Below are 16,265 nucleotides of genomic sequence, written 5' to 3' on the forward strand. Positions count from 1 at the left end.
TCGTACTGAAGCATCGTTTATTGATCACCTGTACCAGGCACACATCTGCTCAGCAATGGTGCGTGACGGGATACAACAATTGACATCTAACCCGAAGGGAGGCACGTGGTCACAGGATCCGGCACAGCAGCAGGAAGTGTACTGAACCCCCTGGAAAGAACCTGGCTACAGCAGGTGCTCAGGCTATGCTGTTACGAGGCTGAAGACCAGTGAGAATAAAATTAGGAATACAGCTAAGATTGGAGCTGACTTGTGCTTTGGCCAGTGATTTAAACACCAGTTACCCTACAACCAGGGTAGGATATGTAGGTCGGCGCTACACCGAGGGTTATTGGCAGGGAGCAGCACAGACCAGGAAACCCAGCGAGCATCTGAGTGGAAAGCCTCAACACTTGGGCGCCTCAAGCAAGCAGTAATCTGGAGATGAGGAAAGCCAGGCCCATCCCAGACACACCACAACAGGCACCTTGGACTGAACCACCATGCACACTTCAGATACAATCTAGAGTTAAGGAACTCAAAGGTTTTAGCAGGGCTAAAACTTATGCCAAGACACCAGCAGGCCACTGAGACACCAGAGTGAGCTTCATCTTGACAGAAAAAGTCTTTGAAGGCAGAGCGTGAGGAGTAACAATACAGTGCTTCTAAACCTCCCTGTACCCCACAGCCTGCAGAAGGGTGGATCCAGTGACGGGACAGAGATCAACTCTTGCCAGGAGGAGTGTAAAGAAAAGCAGCTTTGGTTTTTTTTACCCAGCTCAGTGTTCAAGCCTGGTCAATGAACATCTGAAGAAAAATGTCTGGTAGCAGGAGTTTGCATCATGAGGATTTGTTTAGCCCCTGTTAAAGAAGCTGAACAAAACTCCAGCCAAACTCTGGTGGAAGAGCTGCCATGCTGCAGGAATAGGCTGTAGCTCCTCCCTGGACATCAATCCTGGCACAGCTCTATCTCTAATTGAAAGAATTCCGACTGAAAAAGTCATGCTTGAAAGACGACAGAGCATCTCAGGGTCCTAGACAAGTGATGTGACAACTTTGAACACATTTAAGTTCCATACCCGCATCCCAGCATCTCCCCGTCCCAGTATGGCTGTAGGTGACAGACCTCACACGCTGCACCCAGGGGAGCTCCCTGTGGCCCCACCTGGGCTGGCACTCCGCAGAGCAGGAGCTCTGGGGTCTGCTCCTGCCAGTGCAGTGCTGCTGACATGGTGGCATTCAACACGTGCGTGTCTGGACCAAAGCGCTTTGAGCCCTGGCTCAACCCGCAGGGACAGCAATAGTGCAGAGCTGAGGAGGTCGGCCAAGACCCAACCATACTTTAAACACTGCTCTCCACACAGGAAAAACCCTCACCCAGCTACCATTCAATTCCTCCCAGACACTAAAAGGTGCTTCACTCAAAGGACAGTTAAGTTAAAAGCAATGAATCACACACCCCACCTATGCAAAGGCTGCTGAACAGCTACGTACACCAAAGCAGCATCATTCCCAGAAAAATCTGATCAGCAAATCACACCTTAAAACTCATTGTGGGATTTTATTATTTTTTTCTTTTCCCTGGCAAGCCTACCAACCCAAAGGCAACAGAAGAATTCAGAGATTGGTCCTTTTCTGAGGGAGTTTGGTAAGGGCCACAGTAGACAGCACTATACACCAGCACAGAGAGCAACTCAGACTCATGAAATGCCACAGACATTGGATCTCCTGACACACCACGCACAGGGCAAAAAAATCAAGAGGAACTTTTTAAGTGTAGGATCAAATCCAGCATCAGCAAGATGCAAACAGTAAACTGCAAGGTAATTCAGGCATTATTCCAGGGAAGGTCAGGGATGGTTCAGGCAGCTGTCCCCAAGTATTTCTTCTGAAGAAAAGAATTCAGGAGGGCTTTCCTCCTCACTAAAACTAGGACTAAGACCACAAGCCAGAATACACGGGTGACTCTCTAAACAGGGCTGTTTTATACTGTGCCCATCAGGAGCAGAGTGCCCAACCTGGAGGGAGAGGCTCTGCCGGGTGCATGGGTTTGGAAATCCCTGGCAAACAGCCTCTGCCTGCCCCATGGCAGCAGCTGACAGAAGCCACGGGGGCAGAGCATGCTCTGGGGGGAAGTGATGCTGCTCACCACAGTGTCTTCCCCAAAGGCATGTGGCTGTTGTCCCTGACACTGTGAAAGACCTTCTCCTGGCCAGTCCAGTCTGATGACTGATTAAGCCCTTTCCCTACAGGATCTCAGATTGCCTCAAGCCCTTTTTGTAACCTTTGAAGGACCAAAAGTGTCAGTGCTTCTAATCTACACGTCTTAATGGGTTAATGCAAAACCAAAACGCACAACACAGAAAAGCCAAGCATGGGACCTACAACGGACAATTATTTGTTCTTATAAGACTCCCAAGGCAGGAGTCCTGCTGTGACACAAAGAATACTGCGTGCTGTAGCACTCCTTTCCAAAAATATCACCGAAAGACGCTTACATATCACAGATGATTTGGCATCAGAGCTAGGGAGCATCAGTGCCAGCACAGGGTATGTGCTAGAAAGATGAATCCACACGGCAGGGTTTTCACATCTACTCAGGCTACAAAGTGCTTACAGGTTGTGTTGGGACTGAGGCTGGCACTGCTCTGACCAGGTCTCCACCATCAGTCCCAGCCCACCCCAGGTATACAAGCAAGCTCAGCTCCCCACAGGCAGCATCATCCACACGTCACTGCCCAGCCCAGCATCAGCTGCATGGCTCTGCTCAGGTCACGAGGACAGGGCAACCCCGCAGGCTCAGCAGATCCAGTTTCATTGCCTCTCTCTGCTCCGTGTGAGGGGAAGACTCAAAAGTCCTCCTGGTCTGGTTTAGAGAGGATGGTGTTTCTGCTTCTTTATTTATAACAGTATCAACAAAAAGCAGGCAAGCCTCCCTCCTCCTCCAACACCGGAGAAGAGGATTTGGTTATAGGAAAGCTTAACCAAGAAATCCTCCCCCCGGAACCAAGCCCAGAGCTAAGGCCAAGACTTTGGTCTCACTTCAAATCACTGCCCCTGCCAGGATCTGCTGGGCCTCCCAGGCTCCCCCGGTCCCCACTCCTGCCCCCAGGGTGCCCCCCAAGCAGAGCCACACCCCCTGTAAATGAGCAAGCACAGCACACACACAAGCACCGCTGAAAGCCTCCCGGCCTCCTCAGCACATCACAAAGCAGCAGTAAAGTTTCAAAGCCCATTCAAGTCCTTCGCACCTCTCCTTCACAGATGACTCGAAGCAGGGCTAGGAAGCTTTTTTGCACATTCAACTGTAAAACACGTGAGGAAGAGGAGCAAGACAGCTCTCCTGATTGTTGCTACTGCCTACAGCAAGTTTTGGTACAGATATCCTCTCTTATAGGCACTCAGTGGGTAAAACGTAGCCACAACAAACTTGCCGTCAAAAATCTTTCCAGTCAGCATTTTTTGGGCAGCTTTGGAATCACCAGCATTTGCATATTCAACAAAGACCTGAAAGAGAGAGAGGAGAAATAGGACTTCCAGTGCATCGTGCCACTTGCCCCCTCCCACCTCTGCAATGGGGGAAACCATTCCTAAACAAATTTTCCCCCTCCATCCTTGGTTGAGCAGAGAGCACTGGAGCTAAGAGTTGAATCGTTGAATCTCTAAACATTTAGTAAGGTGGGAGAAAGTATGCTGTGGTCTGTACCCTCAACGATTCCTCTCCCAGCCCTTGGCTTCTCCTCTTCATTCCTTCCATTCATGCTAAAGCTGATTGAGCACCTCCCAGGTTAGGTAACCTTACATAACCAGGAAGGAACCTGTGCTGTCCTTCAAAACAGCCATCTATTTTTAGCACTGCCATCAGCCAGGAGATTTCCAGGCACTGAGCAGCAGCCCTGCAGCACATGGAGTGTATAGAGGAACACACAGCTTCTTGCCCCCATTCACTTACTTGGCCTTTACCAGGATTCTCCTTTGGAATAAGCAAGGAAACCACTGGTCCGTATTTCTGACACTCCTCCCTTATGTCTTCCAGGATATCTGGGAAAGGAAAGAGCTCGTTGTCTTTCACTAGACGAACACATCAAGAACACCTGGACAACAAATATTCCTTTTCTCTCAATTTAAAATAAACAAGCAACAGGTGACACAGCAGAGGCTGATGGGCACGCAATGAGATGGAAGTGTCTGAACTGAGGCTCAGGAACAGAGACCCGCAGGCAGCGAACCTCCAGCAGCAGGTTCCAGTAGCTAACACCCTGGGGATTTAGGAGTGCCTGCTGTGGCACTTGGAGGAGGGGAACTGAAGGAGCTGGCACAATCCCTTCTTTGTGCGAGCAGAACTCGGCCTTTCAAGTCGTGTCCCCGGAGCGCTCTTGTTTGTGCCGCTCACATGGATCGAGAGCACGCAGAAACGCAAAGCCCACCACCACGCCTGCCATCCACCACGCTTTAGGAACTCCAGCGAGAAATTTTAGCTCTCTGCTGAGATCGTGGCTAAGTTCATTAGCAAATTTTTAAGGATCTGTGCTATTGGGCTTCCGAGTCCTGTACATACCCAGCAGAAGTTCAGAGCCACAAACACATTGTGAATTTGGTGGGCATCCAACCAAAGAAGAAATTTTTTTTTTTTAATCTGGGATTATTCAAGAATTCCCTACAAGGTCTGCTTTCTCTCTCAATCTCAGTCTATTCACTGTTGGTGCAGTTGACCCCTTGCAACCAAAGCTCAGCTGGGCAGCTCTGTTTGCTGTTCTTGTGCCTGGTCACCTGCTTGCTCTTACATCCCCAGAGCCACAGAAAACAAAGTCTGTAAGACAACATTGCTATGTGGGAATTGCACCAACCTTCATATTCTTCTTCACACTGCAGAGAAGCATCACTTAGAACATTTAGCAGCCTCAGCACAGGTGTGGGGAGCATCACCAAGTCTTCAATATGGGGAGCTGTTTGACACCCACAGAATTAAAGAAACAAAGTCACTGTCAAAGGGGCGAGCAAACAGGAAGCTGACTCAATATGCATTGTGATACTCAAGCACTTGCTGCTCTCTGCAGTACAGTTTTGCTTCTCTCGACTATTAACTGCATTTATAGTCTGAATTCCCCATTTCCATTTTATCTTTACCTGTGCACTGAGAGACTCTTCCAAAGGGTTCAGTGCACTCTGCAATTATTCTGATGCTAGCAGCTGAAATTGCTTTTCAAATTAAAGCTAGAATTGTGTCTACTTAGCCCAGTCTCAGAAACTGATGTGACCTCAAGAACCATGCTAGCTGAACTAACTACCCCATATATATATATGGAGAAGATCAAAGGAATACTCTGCAACTGCCTCTCCTGTCACTGCTCCCAGACAAGCTGAAAACAGAACTGGCCAGCTTCCCTAATTCAAATTCTTCAGCTGTACTAAGGCACAGGCCTCAGATCTCCTTAGAATATCTTTTAGTTCTTCCCTGAACACCATATAAACCCTCCTCCCCTCAAAATCCAACTGCAGTCCACTGTTTTGAAGACCACCATACTTAAGCTACTTAAGCAATGCAGTGCTGTAGAACAGGCAGGGCCACAAGGTGCGTGAGCAGTGATCCCTGAAGGACTTCACAGGAGCAGCAATAAAACCCTTTGTGTGCTGGACATGGGGCACTTGGCTCTAGAAAACAAGCAGCTCCAGGATGGCCTGGAGCAGGGCAGCACAGATGCCACTGTGGGAGAAGGCAACAGCCAAGGAGAAAAGGCTAATGACAAGCTATGAGAGTCACATTCTGAGGATAATCAGCCCTCTAGAAACCCAAGCCACAGGGACAGTGTCACTTCTGCAGGAAAAAAAAAAGCTTGATTTCATCTTCCTGTACACTACTGACTGGCCATTAATGAATTTAAGATCTGGGCACCCAACTTGCAGTACTTGGAGAGTGTTGATGTGTTTATTTGTTTTGGCAGCTACAGCAGCTGAACATAATAGCAGGACCTCACAGCTCTGCCACTTTACAGTGAGAGGGGAGAGAAAAGGAAAACGGCTTCATTTCTCCAGTCTGAGTCTCCTGAACATGCCTGCAAAGTGAGCTGTTTTTTCTAGGAAATACTTTTCCCAGCTAAGCACACAATGCCTGTGAGGGAGCTGACATCTCTGCCAGGCACAGTCAGATGTTGATCTCATAGAGCAAGAAGAGATGCAAGGCAAGCAGAGAAGCTGTGAATCTCCTGCCTGTCATGGAAGAGCCCTTAGGAAAAGCTGAGAGTGTGAAAGGCCTTATCAGCACAGATGATGCCCAGAGAGCTCTCAGGGGCAGCCCTTTGAAGAAAGCTGCTGTCTTCAGATAACCAGGTACATTCCAGCTCCTAGTGCACCCCTAGGACTATTCTTCCATAGAACTGTTTGCAACCAAGACACATCAGATGAACTGAAAACCAAAAGAACATTTAAGTGTCACCGTGGTCTTATATGCTACTGTTTTTATTTGCAGAATCATTATGAACTCCAACCTGGCATGGCCAAGCCCACCACTAAACAATGTCCCCAGATGTGCCACATCTCCACATCTTTTAATGAGCGTAGTGACTCCACCACTCCTCTGGGCAGCCTGTTCCAATGTTTGACAACCCTTTCGCTGAAGAAATTTTTCCTAACAACCAATCTAAACCACCTCCAGGGTAACCTGAGGCTGTTTCTTCTTGCCCTGTCACTTGCTACCTGGGAGAAAACACAGTCACTAAAGTAAATCTGTCCTTCATTTCATATGTCTTTTTCCAGAGAGGGAGACAAACCAGCCCCTAGGACTGGGACACCTGGTCTTCTTGTACCAAGTGACAAATACATTTCTGGCAATCCCCCTCTGCCCTAGGAGGTGCTTTCTGCCCAGCTCCTCTGCAAGTGACAGGTGACACCAACCAAACTGACAACACAGGAAAGAACTTGATGAACTGGAAAGTCAAGACTTAGCTGTATATAACAAGGAAAGCTTTTCTCAGCTGTCTTTGCTCTAAACAGAAAAGCTGTGTCCAAGTGAAAGGCAATGACAGGTCATTTTCTGACTTGCTGGGAAAGCAGCAGTAAATGCTTCTTTGTGCAGACAAGCATATGTGCAAGTCTGTCAAAGAAAAGAAGCAGCAAAGAGAACTAAGCAAAATGGAAGCTGTTATGTGAACTCCAAGCACTAACCACAGCAGCACCTTCCTGGGTACAGTCAGAGGTCTGTGTGTGTAAAAGCAGCTCAGAAAGCACTGCCAATACACAGTTCCCTCTGCTCTAAAGCAGTACTGGCTGCGAGGTCCAGCCATGGAAGGCAGCTTTGATTAGAACAGCTCCAGCTTCTGAGACACACGTGAAGCTGGGAAACAGGAATGAGTTTGTTACCTTTGCCTGACATACAGAAATATCAGTATCTATAAGAGGCAATACTTAATAATCTCGGCTGCAAGGAGCTTAAGAAAAGCAGGGCTAAGATTCAAGGGGAAATGCTAGCTCAGCCTGAAGCATTAATTTATGCTTCAGAAAACCTGGATGCACAGCTCCTCACTGGTGCTCTTGAAAGCACACAAACTCTGCAGAATGCTACTCAGTTGCATCTGGAACAGAAAATAGGGAAGGACACAAGCCTGAACAGGGAGGCTGCAGCCCGCCTTTGCTGACTGCCTGCAACACACATGGGGAGGTCTTGAGGAAACATCACTATTTTATTAAATCAAAGGGACAGCATTAGATGAAAGTGACAGTGACATCTGTCCATGATCTGCCGCACAGGTTACTGCAGGCCAGTCACTACAGAAACAGGCTGCCACCACAAACCACCTGAGCAGAGGCAGCAGCAGATGCCACCATCAGCCCATGCCCAAGGGGCTCACATTCCTGGTGATTTCTGAACTGGGAAACAGTTGGTGTAAGAAAACCCATCCACTCACCATAAGAAACACTGCACTCTTCAAATGCACCTCAATGTCAGAATGTTAGGTGAATATCCTGGTTATTTCTGTGCCCTGATGAATGCTGCTGCCAATATACTCTTGGGGACAGAGTTTAATCAGAGCCCAGCTAGGAAAAAGTGACAGCCTGTGGGGCTGTAGGAGTAAGGCAGCACTGAGAGCACAGAAATCACTCTGACCTCCCTCCTGCGGCGCCATGGAGAGCTGGCAAGTGCCACAGAGGAGCAGCGAGGAGGCCAGACCAAGAAACAACAGTTAATTGCCCTCTGTGCTGCTTCCAGCACATGCTGAGAGGGTCCTGAGCAGAGGCCATAGCCACAGCTTACCAAAGGGAATGCTGAAGAATGGGCTGCATAAAGCCTTCTCAGCAGAGGCTCGTTTTCCTTGGTCACAATGAAGCATGCTGTAAGAGAAGACACCTTTATGTTCATGCATGTGACATTCCTGCACTGACACATTCCACTCTGGCTGGAAGCTAGCGTAGAGGAACACCCTACCTTCAGGGTGCTTATGGGACAAGGAGAAGAGTGGGAAGCACATCTTGCAATTTGCAGCTGAAGCACACCAGAAGGATCCCCTGAAAGCGTTTTAGGTAGCAGGCTTTCCTTCTTGATGTCTCTCAGCACCAAACACTGAAAACTGCTCACTTCCAAGTCTACAAGGAGCACAGCGTGTTCCAGCTCCACATCCTCAGGCCATTCATCCCACATCTCAGGCATACGTGCAGTCTCATGACAGTGACCACACTGCAAGGTGCTCCCACATCTTTTCACAAAGGGGATTCAAAGCAGCTGATAACCCAGAGCTTGCCTGAGAATATCCCTAACTTGGCTTTACCAGGGGCTCCCAATGCTATTTGTGCCAAGTTGTGTCTTCTTCCCTCTACAGCCTCAGAGCACAGTCTCAAGACAGTGAAAACAACCCCCTTGGCAGACTCCTCAGGAGAGTTGCAAAAGTGCCTTTGAATCTTGGCAGCAGCGGAGAGCAGCACTTTCTGCCCCCTCCCTCATTTTTATGATAACAATCCCCAAGAGCAGCAATGGCTGCAGTTTTCTCCAAATACAAACTCTCGGCTGCAAGTGCAAAGCACTCAAACAGCAAATGACCAACATCACGACTGACACTCTCTATGTGCTTACTCCAAATTCTGCCAAAATCAGAGGAACTGAAACATCTCTGCTAATGCTTGCACTTGTTACCAGCAGAGGGGGGGAGAGAAAAAGGAAAAAGAAAAGGAAAAAAAGAAAAAGAAAAGGAAAAAGAAGGAAAAGGAAAAAGAAAAAGAAAAAGAGAAAAAGGAAAAGGAAAAGGAAAAGGAAAAGAGAAAAAGGAAAAGAGAAAAAGGAAAAGAGAAAAAGGAAAAGAGAAAAAGGAAAAGAGAAAAAGGAAAAGAGAAAAAGGAAAAGAGAAAAAGGAAAAGGAAAAGAAAAAAAGAAAAAGAGTGTTAGCTGTGGGCTCTAAGTTGCTAAGAGCAAGGCTTGACTTTGCAGAGCACATATTTAAGCAACAGTTACCAAATCTGCTATGGTACCTTTTGATAAGGTCTCTGAGGTGATAAGCTGGAATGGCTGAATTAACCACCCCCTCACTGGCAAATATGCGATCAATGATGGCAGAACTGTTTGTCTGGAAAGAAAAAGAAACAGTGATTAGGGAGGTAAAAACCAGCCTGTGCAAAGCTTGCAATATCCCATCGTTTTCCAGAGTGGAGGCAGGGCTGTGCTTCTCTGGGGTTTTGTGAGAGATCTCCAATGCCCAAGCCTCACATGTTAAACTAGCAGGCTCACACCAAATCAACTTTTTCCCATTTGCCAGCAAAAGCTGGAAATTTCCACATGCAAGACACTTTTCTGTTGCCGTGGAGATTCTGATGCTGAAAGGATACTCCTTCTGGGAAGAGGAGCACAAAAAGTTATTTCACACAGAACAGAGCACAGTCAGGTTCCAGGCTCACAATACAGAGCTTTCCTCTTGTTTTCTAAGGATACAGACTTACAAGAAGATCCCCAAATTACAGCTAACATTAAACTAAACCCAGCAAATAATTCCTCTGCCATTGTGCTGCTGAACTAGGTGACAGTCATCAGACATTGATTTTTGTTCTTCCTCCTATGCCACAACTGCAGCCAGCACAGCTTGCCTACCAAATCTAGGCATGACACAGGCTCCAAACAGAGACTCCTGGAACGGAACACTCCTATTTCAGTGACCTGAACACAGGTAGCATTCAGACAAGCCAGTCCCACAGGGCAGGAGGGTCTTTAAGGCTTAGGAATCTTAATTCTCAAGACAATAGGATTAGATAAACATCCTGGAAACACTACCTAGTTGCCAGGTGTTACCTCACAAATCCAGATTATGAACAAGAAGCAGAAGGATTCATTTGGTGCAAGCAAGAACTGTCTCACCTTCCATTCCTGAGATTGGACTGTATGTTTCAGTTTCATTCCTGAGAACATTTCCAGTAAAACGATTCCCAGACTCCACAGATCCACAGCAGAGGTACACTCTGTCTCACTCTGGAGCCCTGCCTGCGCCAGGCAGTTCTGCAGTTCTGCCTCTGGAGCCCGATACCCGTCTGTTTGAATATATTTCACATCCTACAGGACACAAAACACAGGAAAAAAGTTGATTTTCCACACTCAGTTCTCCACTCTATCCTTAAATCTGATATCCTTCCAAAGGGGTCTCCAAAACACTATTGCTAAATTGACAGAAAGCATTGTAGAGCCACTTGTGCAAGGCAGACAGTTCAGCTCCCTATACTGCTGTGCTGAGGGAAAACCAGGACTGTCTGGAAGAAAAACATCTCCCAGCAAAACAGCACTAACATCTGACCTCTGAAACAAAGCACTGCTGGGAGGAAGGGGCTGGATGTCCCTGTGGACTGGCCCTTTAACCCCTCCGACATGCAGATGATGCTAGAAATTTTGGAATAAGGGTTGAACACCCACAATGCTCCAACATTGGCTGCCTGAGAGCACAGACAGCCCTGTCTGAGCGGTGAGCATCGGGAGCTGCTGCCATTGTTCAAGCGCTGAAAGCAAGCAGCTGAAATGCTCAGGCAAGGAAATCATCAATGGCACCTCCCATGCACCTCTTCCATCTCCCCCTGAAGCCTCAAGTGCTGCACAGTCAGCAGCTGCCCAGCTGCCGTGGCTGGCACGGTGAGAGGAAATGCCCACACGCTGCCTGCTCCAAAGGAATTAGGGAATTACAGAATCACAAAGGTACTGCCTGGAGGGGCTGCTCTGAAGGCTCCAGTCCAGTCTCCTGCTTTCAGGCAATACCTGGTCAGTCAGCTGGGGCTTTGTCCAGCCAAGTCTTTTAAGTGTCCAAAGACAAACTGCACGCTGGGTCTTTTTAACATGTGGGGGCTCATTTCAGACACACCGATGCAACACAAGGAATGACAGAAGAATATGCAAGCCTACTTCCTCCTGGATGAGGCATAGGATTAGGAATTCTGACCATGAGAATATATTCAGAGCAAGACTATGTGGTTCTCTGACTGAAAATAAAGTTTACAGAAGACATCTTCCAGCAACAGAGCTCAAAAGTGGTTTATGAACTTAAAAATGATACACAAACTGCTCATCCGTGTCCCTCCTCCTATCAGTAGGGAGCAGAGCCTCCAGCATGGCAACAGCAACTTGGCAGGCCCCCAAACAATGCTTAGAGATAGAGAAAACACTGTCATCAATGGCACCAGCAAAAAGAGAGAGAGGGAATTTCACTGCTACCACCTAAAGCATTTTGAGAGCTGTACGTGGTTGAGACCTTGCTCTGTGTACAACCATTCCCCCCGTTAAACAGCAATGGCAGGAAATTTTGTGTAAGGATAAGGAAATTATGCATGCAGGCTGTGGCCCAAGGCAGGGGTGGAGACGAGACACTGGTACCTGGTGCACATTCAAAGCAAGGCCAGAAGGTTCACCCATATAACCAGTGTTTTTGAGAAAGGGCAAAGGAAACTCAGCCCAAAGAAAGCAGATTAGAAGAAACCATGGAAGCAAATAAAACACCCCATCAACTACTATGAGGCAACTCACACAGCAAGCAGCAAAACACAGACCTGAATTAAATAAAAATACCTGCATTGGACACAGGACACCGGGAGTGTGTATTTTGCTGATAGACAGCAACAGATTACCACCAGAAACTCAGCCAAGAATGTGGGAGAACTGAAGACAACACGGGGGAGTTAAGAAGTCCAAACATTAAAAACAACTCCCGTACCAAAGAATTCAGAGATAGGTCACCCACACAACCCTCTGATATTCACAATCAGTGGGCTGCGCTGTCAATACCAGGTAAACCAGGAAAAAAGTATATAAATTTAAAACTGCTAAAGTGCATGGAATAGGGACAAACCAGGACACTGTAGGAAGGCACAGAAAAAATTGCCATCTATCACCCAGTGATTAAAGGCAAGTGTGCTACAAGGTTACCTGATGTAAAGGCTTTACTGAGACTCCTCACAGGCCGCTACTGAGAGAGGGAGGAGTGAAAGGAAGATCTATCAGGCCAACAGCTGAACCTCCTGAGGCTCTCTGCTTCCATCAGAAGCCATGGAAGAGAGTCAAATGGGCAAGGACAAACAACTCAGTATCACCAAAACAAAAGTGACAGCAAGAAGACTGAGCAGGAGACCAGCAAATGGGACAAAGAGTACAAGAGACACTGCTCTCCCAGGACCAGACCATGGACTTTTGATCCGTGTGGGAAAGAAACATCCACACTTCCGGAGGAAGGGAGGCTGCTCAAGATAGGGTGAAAGTAAAGGCAAGCACAAGGACACTGCCAGAGATAACACACTTGGCTGGGGAGGCTGATGGCAAAGCCTGGATTACTGCAACACATGGTAATGGATGATAAAAGGGAATTCTACGTTTCTGGGTGCTCCCACTTGTCTGACCACATAAAAACTAGCAAACTTTCCAGGAAGCTGAGACACCACTTTTCTCAGTGCATCATTAATATTGGAATTTGTAGCACAAAGGCTAAGACACCAACAGAAACCAGAGACATGCAAGCAGAATGGGAACACAGCTTCAGTGTCTGGGGCAGACATAATTTCAGCCTTTCCACTTAACCCTCAGCACCAGCTCAGCTCCTACTCTGATCAGGTCACTTGGAAAACATCACAGAGCCACACAACTCAACACAGAGCCATCTTGCCTCAAGAGTAGCACATTCCAAACCTGATTCCCCTCTTTGAAGCTAAGTCCAAAGTCAATGAGCTTAAAGCACTCCTCCTCTGCGCTCCACAGGATGTTGCGTGGCTTGAGGTCTGCGTGCACGTAGCCTTTGTGGTGCAGGAAAGCCAGGGCTTCCAGGACATCTCGGGCGCAGTGCTGGATCATCCACATGGAGCAGCCCTGGTTGCTGGAGTGCAGCAGCAGCTCGGACACGCTGATGTCCAGCAGCTCCAGGAGCAGACAGCGAGACGGGCCATTGGCAGAGTAGTGGTTGGTGAACACGCCATAGAGTGTCACTGCAACGAGACACAGGGACAGGCATCGCTAACGAGCACGCGGCCAGCACCTTCCACTGCTCCACACCACAAAAGCTGGGGCAGGCAGCTTGGATGTTTCGTAACGGGTGATGTTCGGAGAGATGGAGAAGCAGGGAGGAAAAAGCAAGGGAAAAGCAGCCATTTCACCCCTACGGGCTTCAGAGGACAGGCTGGTCTAAGCCAGGCTCTGTTTAAGTGACAGGGCTGAGCGCTCCTGCTCAGAAGGACAGTCTCTGGGACATGGATAAGCACATCCCAGTGGGCAAACTGGACACAGTGCCACTCTTTAGAGACCGGTCAGTCTCACCCCGTGACACACAAACTTTGCAGAGTGGGAACCCATGTGCTGTCTGGGTGTCCAGGCACACTATGGCATTAAAAAGCATTTCACGCCGACAAAAAATATCAGCAGTGGGTGAACTTTGGCACTTCCAGCAATCAACTCTGACGCACAGGCTTCCTCCCTTCCAAGGCTCATTCCCACCCAGGAAGGCAGCCCTGGAACTGTAGCACAGTGGGATCACACCATCCCAAGCCCGCAGGAAATCCAGTCCTTGCTGCGGCTCTGGCATCCTGCCCAAAGGAGGACTCCAGGGTGCCCTGCCTGCAGGGACCCACTCTGCCCATCTCTCCTGCCCACCCTGGGGATGTCACCTGCAGAGCCCCCACCCAGGGAAGGGGTGGGGTACCCAGGAGCACCCACTGCAGGGAAGCTGCTGTGGGGCGTCCAGGCGAGGGGACTCAAATCTGCCAGTCCGAGGGGCACACACAGGGGCCTGGCGATGCGTCTGGGGACGAGGCTGCCAGTATTCCCAAAGCATTTGGGAGTTCCCTACCCTGGCTGCAAGGGCGGTCTGGAGGCCCCGGTTTGGCAGGGGGAGACTGCCCCGGGGGGTGCTTTAGGGACGGGGGGTGCCCGAGCAGGGGTGTTTGGGGATCGGGGGGCGGGGGCAGGGGTGCGGGGGTGCCGTTACCGATGTTGCGGTGCCCGCGGAGCTGCTCGAGGGCGGCGCGCTCCTTGCGGAACCCGTACTCGGCGCAGTCGGCGGCGGGCGGGCGGGCGCCGGGGCGGCGAGCGGGCCCGGGCCGCGGCCCCGGGGGCGGCACGAACTCCTTGACGGCGCCGGGCGGGGCCCGGGGGTCCCCGCAGCAGCGCACCCGGTACACCGAGGCCGAGGAGCCGCTGCCCAGCGGCGCCTGCACCTCCCACAGCCGGCCCAGCGCCTCCAGCAGCGGCGGCGCCGCGCCCCACGCGCACCCCGACATGGCGCCGTCCCGCCTCACATCGCCGTCCCGCCGCGGCGCCGCCGCTGCCCCGGCACCGGCACCGGCCCCTGCCGCCGCCGCGCTCCGGCCGCCATGACAGCGGAAACGGGGCGGCACGGCGGCGGCACCGCCCTCGGCGAGGCGGGGCCCTCGGCCCGGGAGCGAGCGGGCCCCTCGGTGCCCCGGGGCCGCTGCCCTCTGCCCCGGTACGGGCGGACTGCAGCGCCCTCAGCGCTCCCGGGGATCGCACGCCCTCAGCCCAGACACCAGCCAGGGCTTCCGTCGGGGTCCCGTCTCCCCAGTACTCCCGAGACCCGGTCCCCTCAGCCCGGGCTCATCCCCCCTCCATAGGTCGGAGTTGTGTCCCCTCAGCCCGGGCACCGGCGGGCTCGCATCACCGCGGCACCCCCGGGATCCGGTCCCCTGTGCCCGGACCCAGCCACCACCCGGAGGTGCCAAGCACAGCGGGGCAGCCACGTTCTGCACCTCAGTCTGGACACCACCAAACTCCCCTCTGCTCCCTGGCTCCCCGGCTCTCCACCAGGATGGTGCCAGGGTCGTGCAGGGTGTCCTCTCCCATCAAGGGAATGCCACACATCAGTGGGTAAAAAAAAAAAAAAAAAAATTTATTGTGCAATCTGCATCTCTTGTCCCAAACCACACACACGCACCCTGACAACATAAATAGAGGGACTGGACCGGCTGTGAGTGACAACCCTCAAGGGGAAGGTTCCCTTGGGATCACAGTGATTGATGATACTATCACAGTGATTGATGATACTGGTTCTTCACAGAGGGGCTACAAGTCCTGGTTTCCATCAACACCTACACTGCAGTGCAGACCTGGGCAGCACACACGCACGCCCCTGTATCTGAGGGCGGAGGTGGCCATGCTCAGCGTGATCACATTGTCAGTGTGCGTGACACCTCAGCACTGAACACGGGCTCTGTGCAACTCTGCCTCCCTTCACTCTTGGGCAGGGCTTTTCCAGAGCAGAGAGCTGCAGGGCCCCAGTGCCACCGTGGCATCACCACACCAGTGTCAAGGACATGGGTGGCTGCTCCCACGGCAATGGGATCCATGCTCACAGCTTCCTTCCTTCAGCAGGATAGCATGGCTTTGGATGCTGGAAGACATTTCTTCAGCCCAGCCATCCTGTGTGGCCCAGAAGGAGCTGTGAGCAGGCCCATCCATGAGCTCCTGGGTTCCTCCAACCCAACCTGGGGCTTTGGAGCTTTTCCTCTGAAAACCACCTTTGTGGTGAGGATGTACATAAAAGCTCTAAGCAAAAAGTTCCATCTCACAGCTGCTGCCTTGCATTGGCACAGATGTCCCCAGGCTGGCTAAGCCCTCCTGTAATCCATGGCAAAACACTCACACAGCAGTCTCAGAGGACAACGTGGCTTTGTGTGTCCAGGTCTCGCAGAGACCACTGTCCCAGGAAATAAAAGGGAGCAGTGACACTGACTCACATGGAGGGCTGCCTGCCTGGACGGCTCTGTCCATGGTGGCTGGGAGGAGACCAGGAAACAAGCAGGAGCTGGAAGGGGGTCTCACAGAGAGCTCAGTTCCCTGCCAG

The 16,265-nt window shown here is 50.6% G+C and overlaps 1 protein-coding gene across 2 annotated transcripts; it reads right to left on the reverse strand.

Moving 5' to 3' along the window:
• UHMK1 (U2AF homology motif kinase 1) lies at positions 1–15,171 on the reverse strand. 2 transcript variants are annotated; one of them, XM_038144606.1, is made up of 8 exons: positions 14,394–15,166; positions 13,106–13,398; positions 10,310–10,501; positions 9,433–9,527; positions 8,228–8,304; positions 4,827–4,925; positions 3,932–4,020; positions 1–3,486 (listed from the first exon to the last, which is right to left on the reverse strand). In XM_038144606.1, exons 1-8 carry the CDS (start codon positions 14,683–14,685, stop codon positions 3,340–3,342), a joined length of 1,284 nt encoding a protein of 427 aa, XP_038000534.1. In that variant the 5' UTR covers positions 14,686–15,166; the 3' UTR covers positions 1–3,339. The 2 variants fall into 2 exon arrangements, with proteins under 2 accessions (XP_038000534.1, XP_038000535.1); XM_038144607.1 differs by lacking the exon at positions 4,827–4,925 and having other exon boundaries at positions 14,394–15,171.
• Positions 15,172–16,265: the final 1,094 nt, after the last annotated feature.

The sequence above is a fragment of the Motacilla alba genome, chromosome 8 (genome assembly GCF_015832195.1).
Source record: "Motacilla alba alba isolate MOTALB_02 chromosome 8, Motacilla_alba_V1.0_pri, whole genome shotgun sequence".
Classification (NCBI taxonomy): Eukaryota; Metazoa; Chordata; class Aves; order Passeriformes; family Motacillidae; genus Motacilla; species Motacilla alba.

Excerpts from the sequence above, each read along its gene's own strand:
- UHMK1 (XM_038144606.1), bottom strand. The coding sequence starts at position 14,685 with ATGTCGGGGTGCGCGTGGGGCGCGGCGCCGCCGCTGCTGGAGGCGCTG. Across the intron at positions 13,399-14,393 it reads CCGCGGGCACCGCAACATCG|TGACACTCTATGGCGTGTTC; the intron begins GTAACGGCACCC and ends GTCTCGTTGCAG. Across the intron at positions 3,487-3,931 it reads AGAATCCTGGTAAAGGCCAA|GTCTTTGTTGAATATGCAAA; the intron begins GTAAGTGAATGG and ends TCTCTCTTTCAG.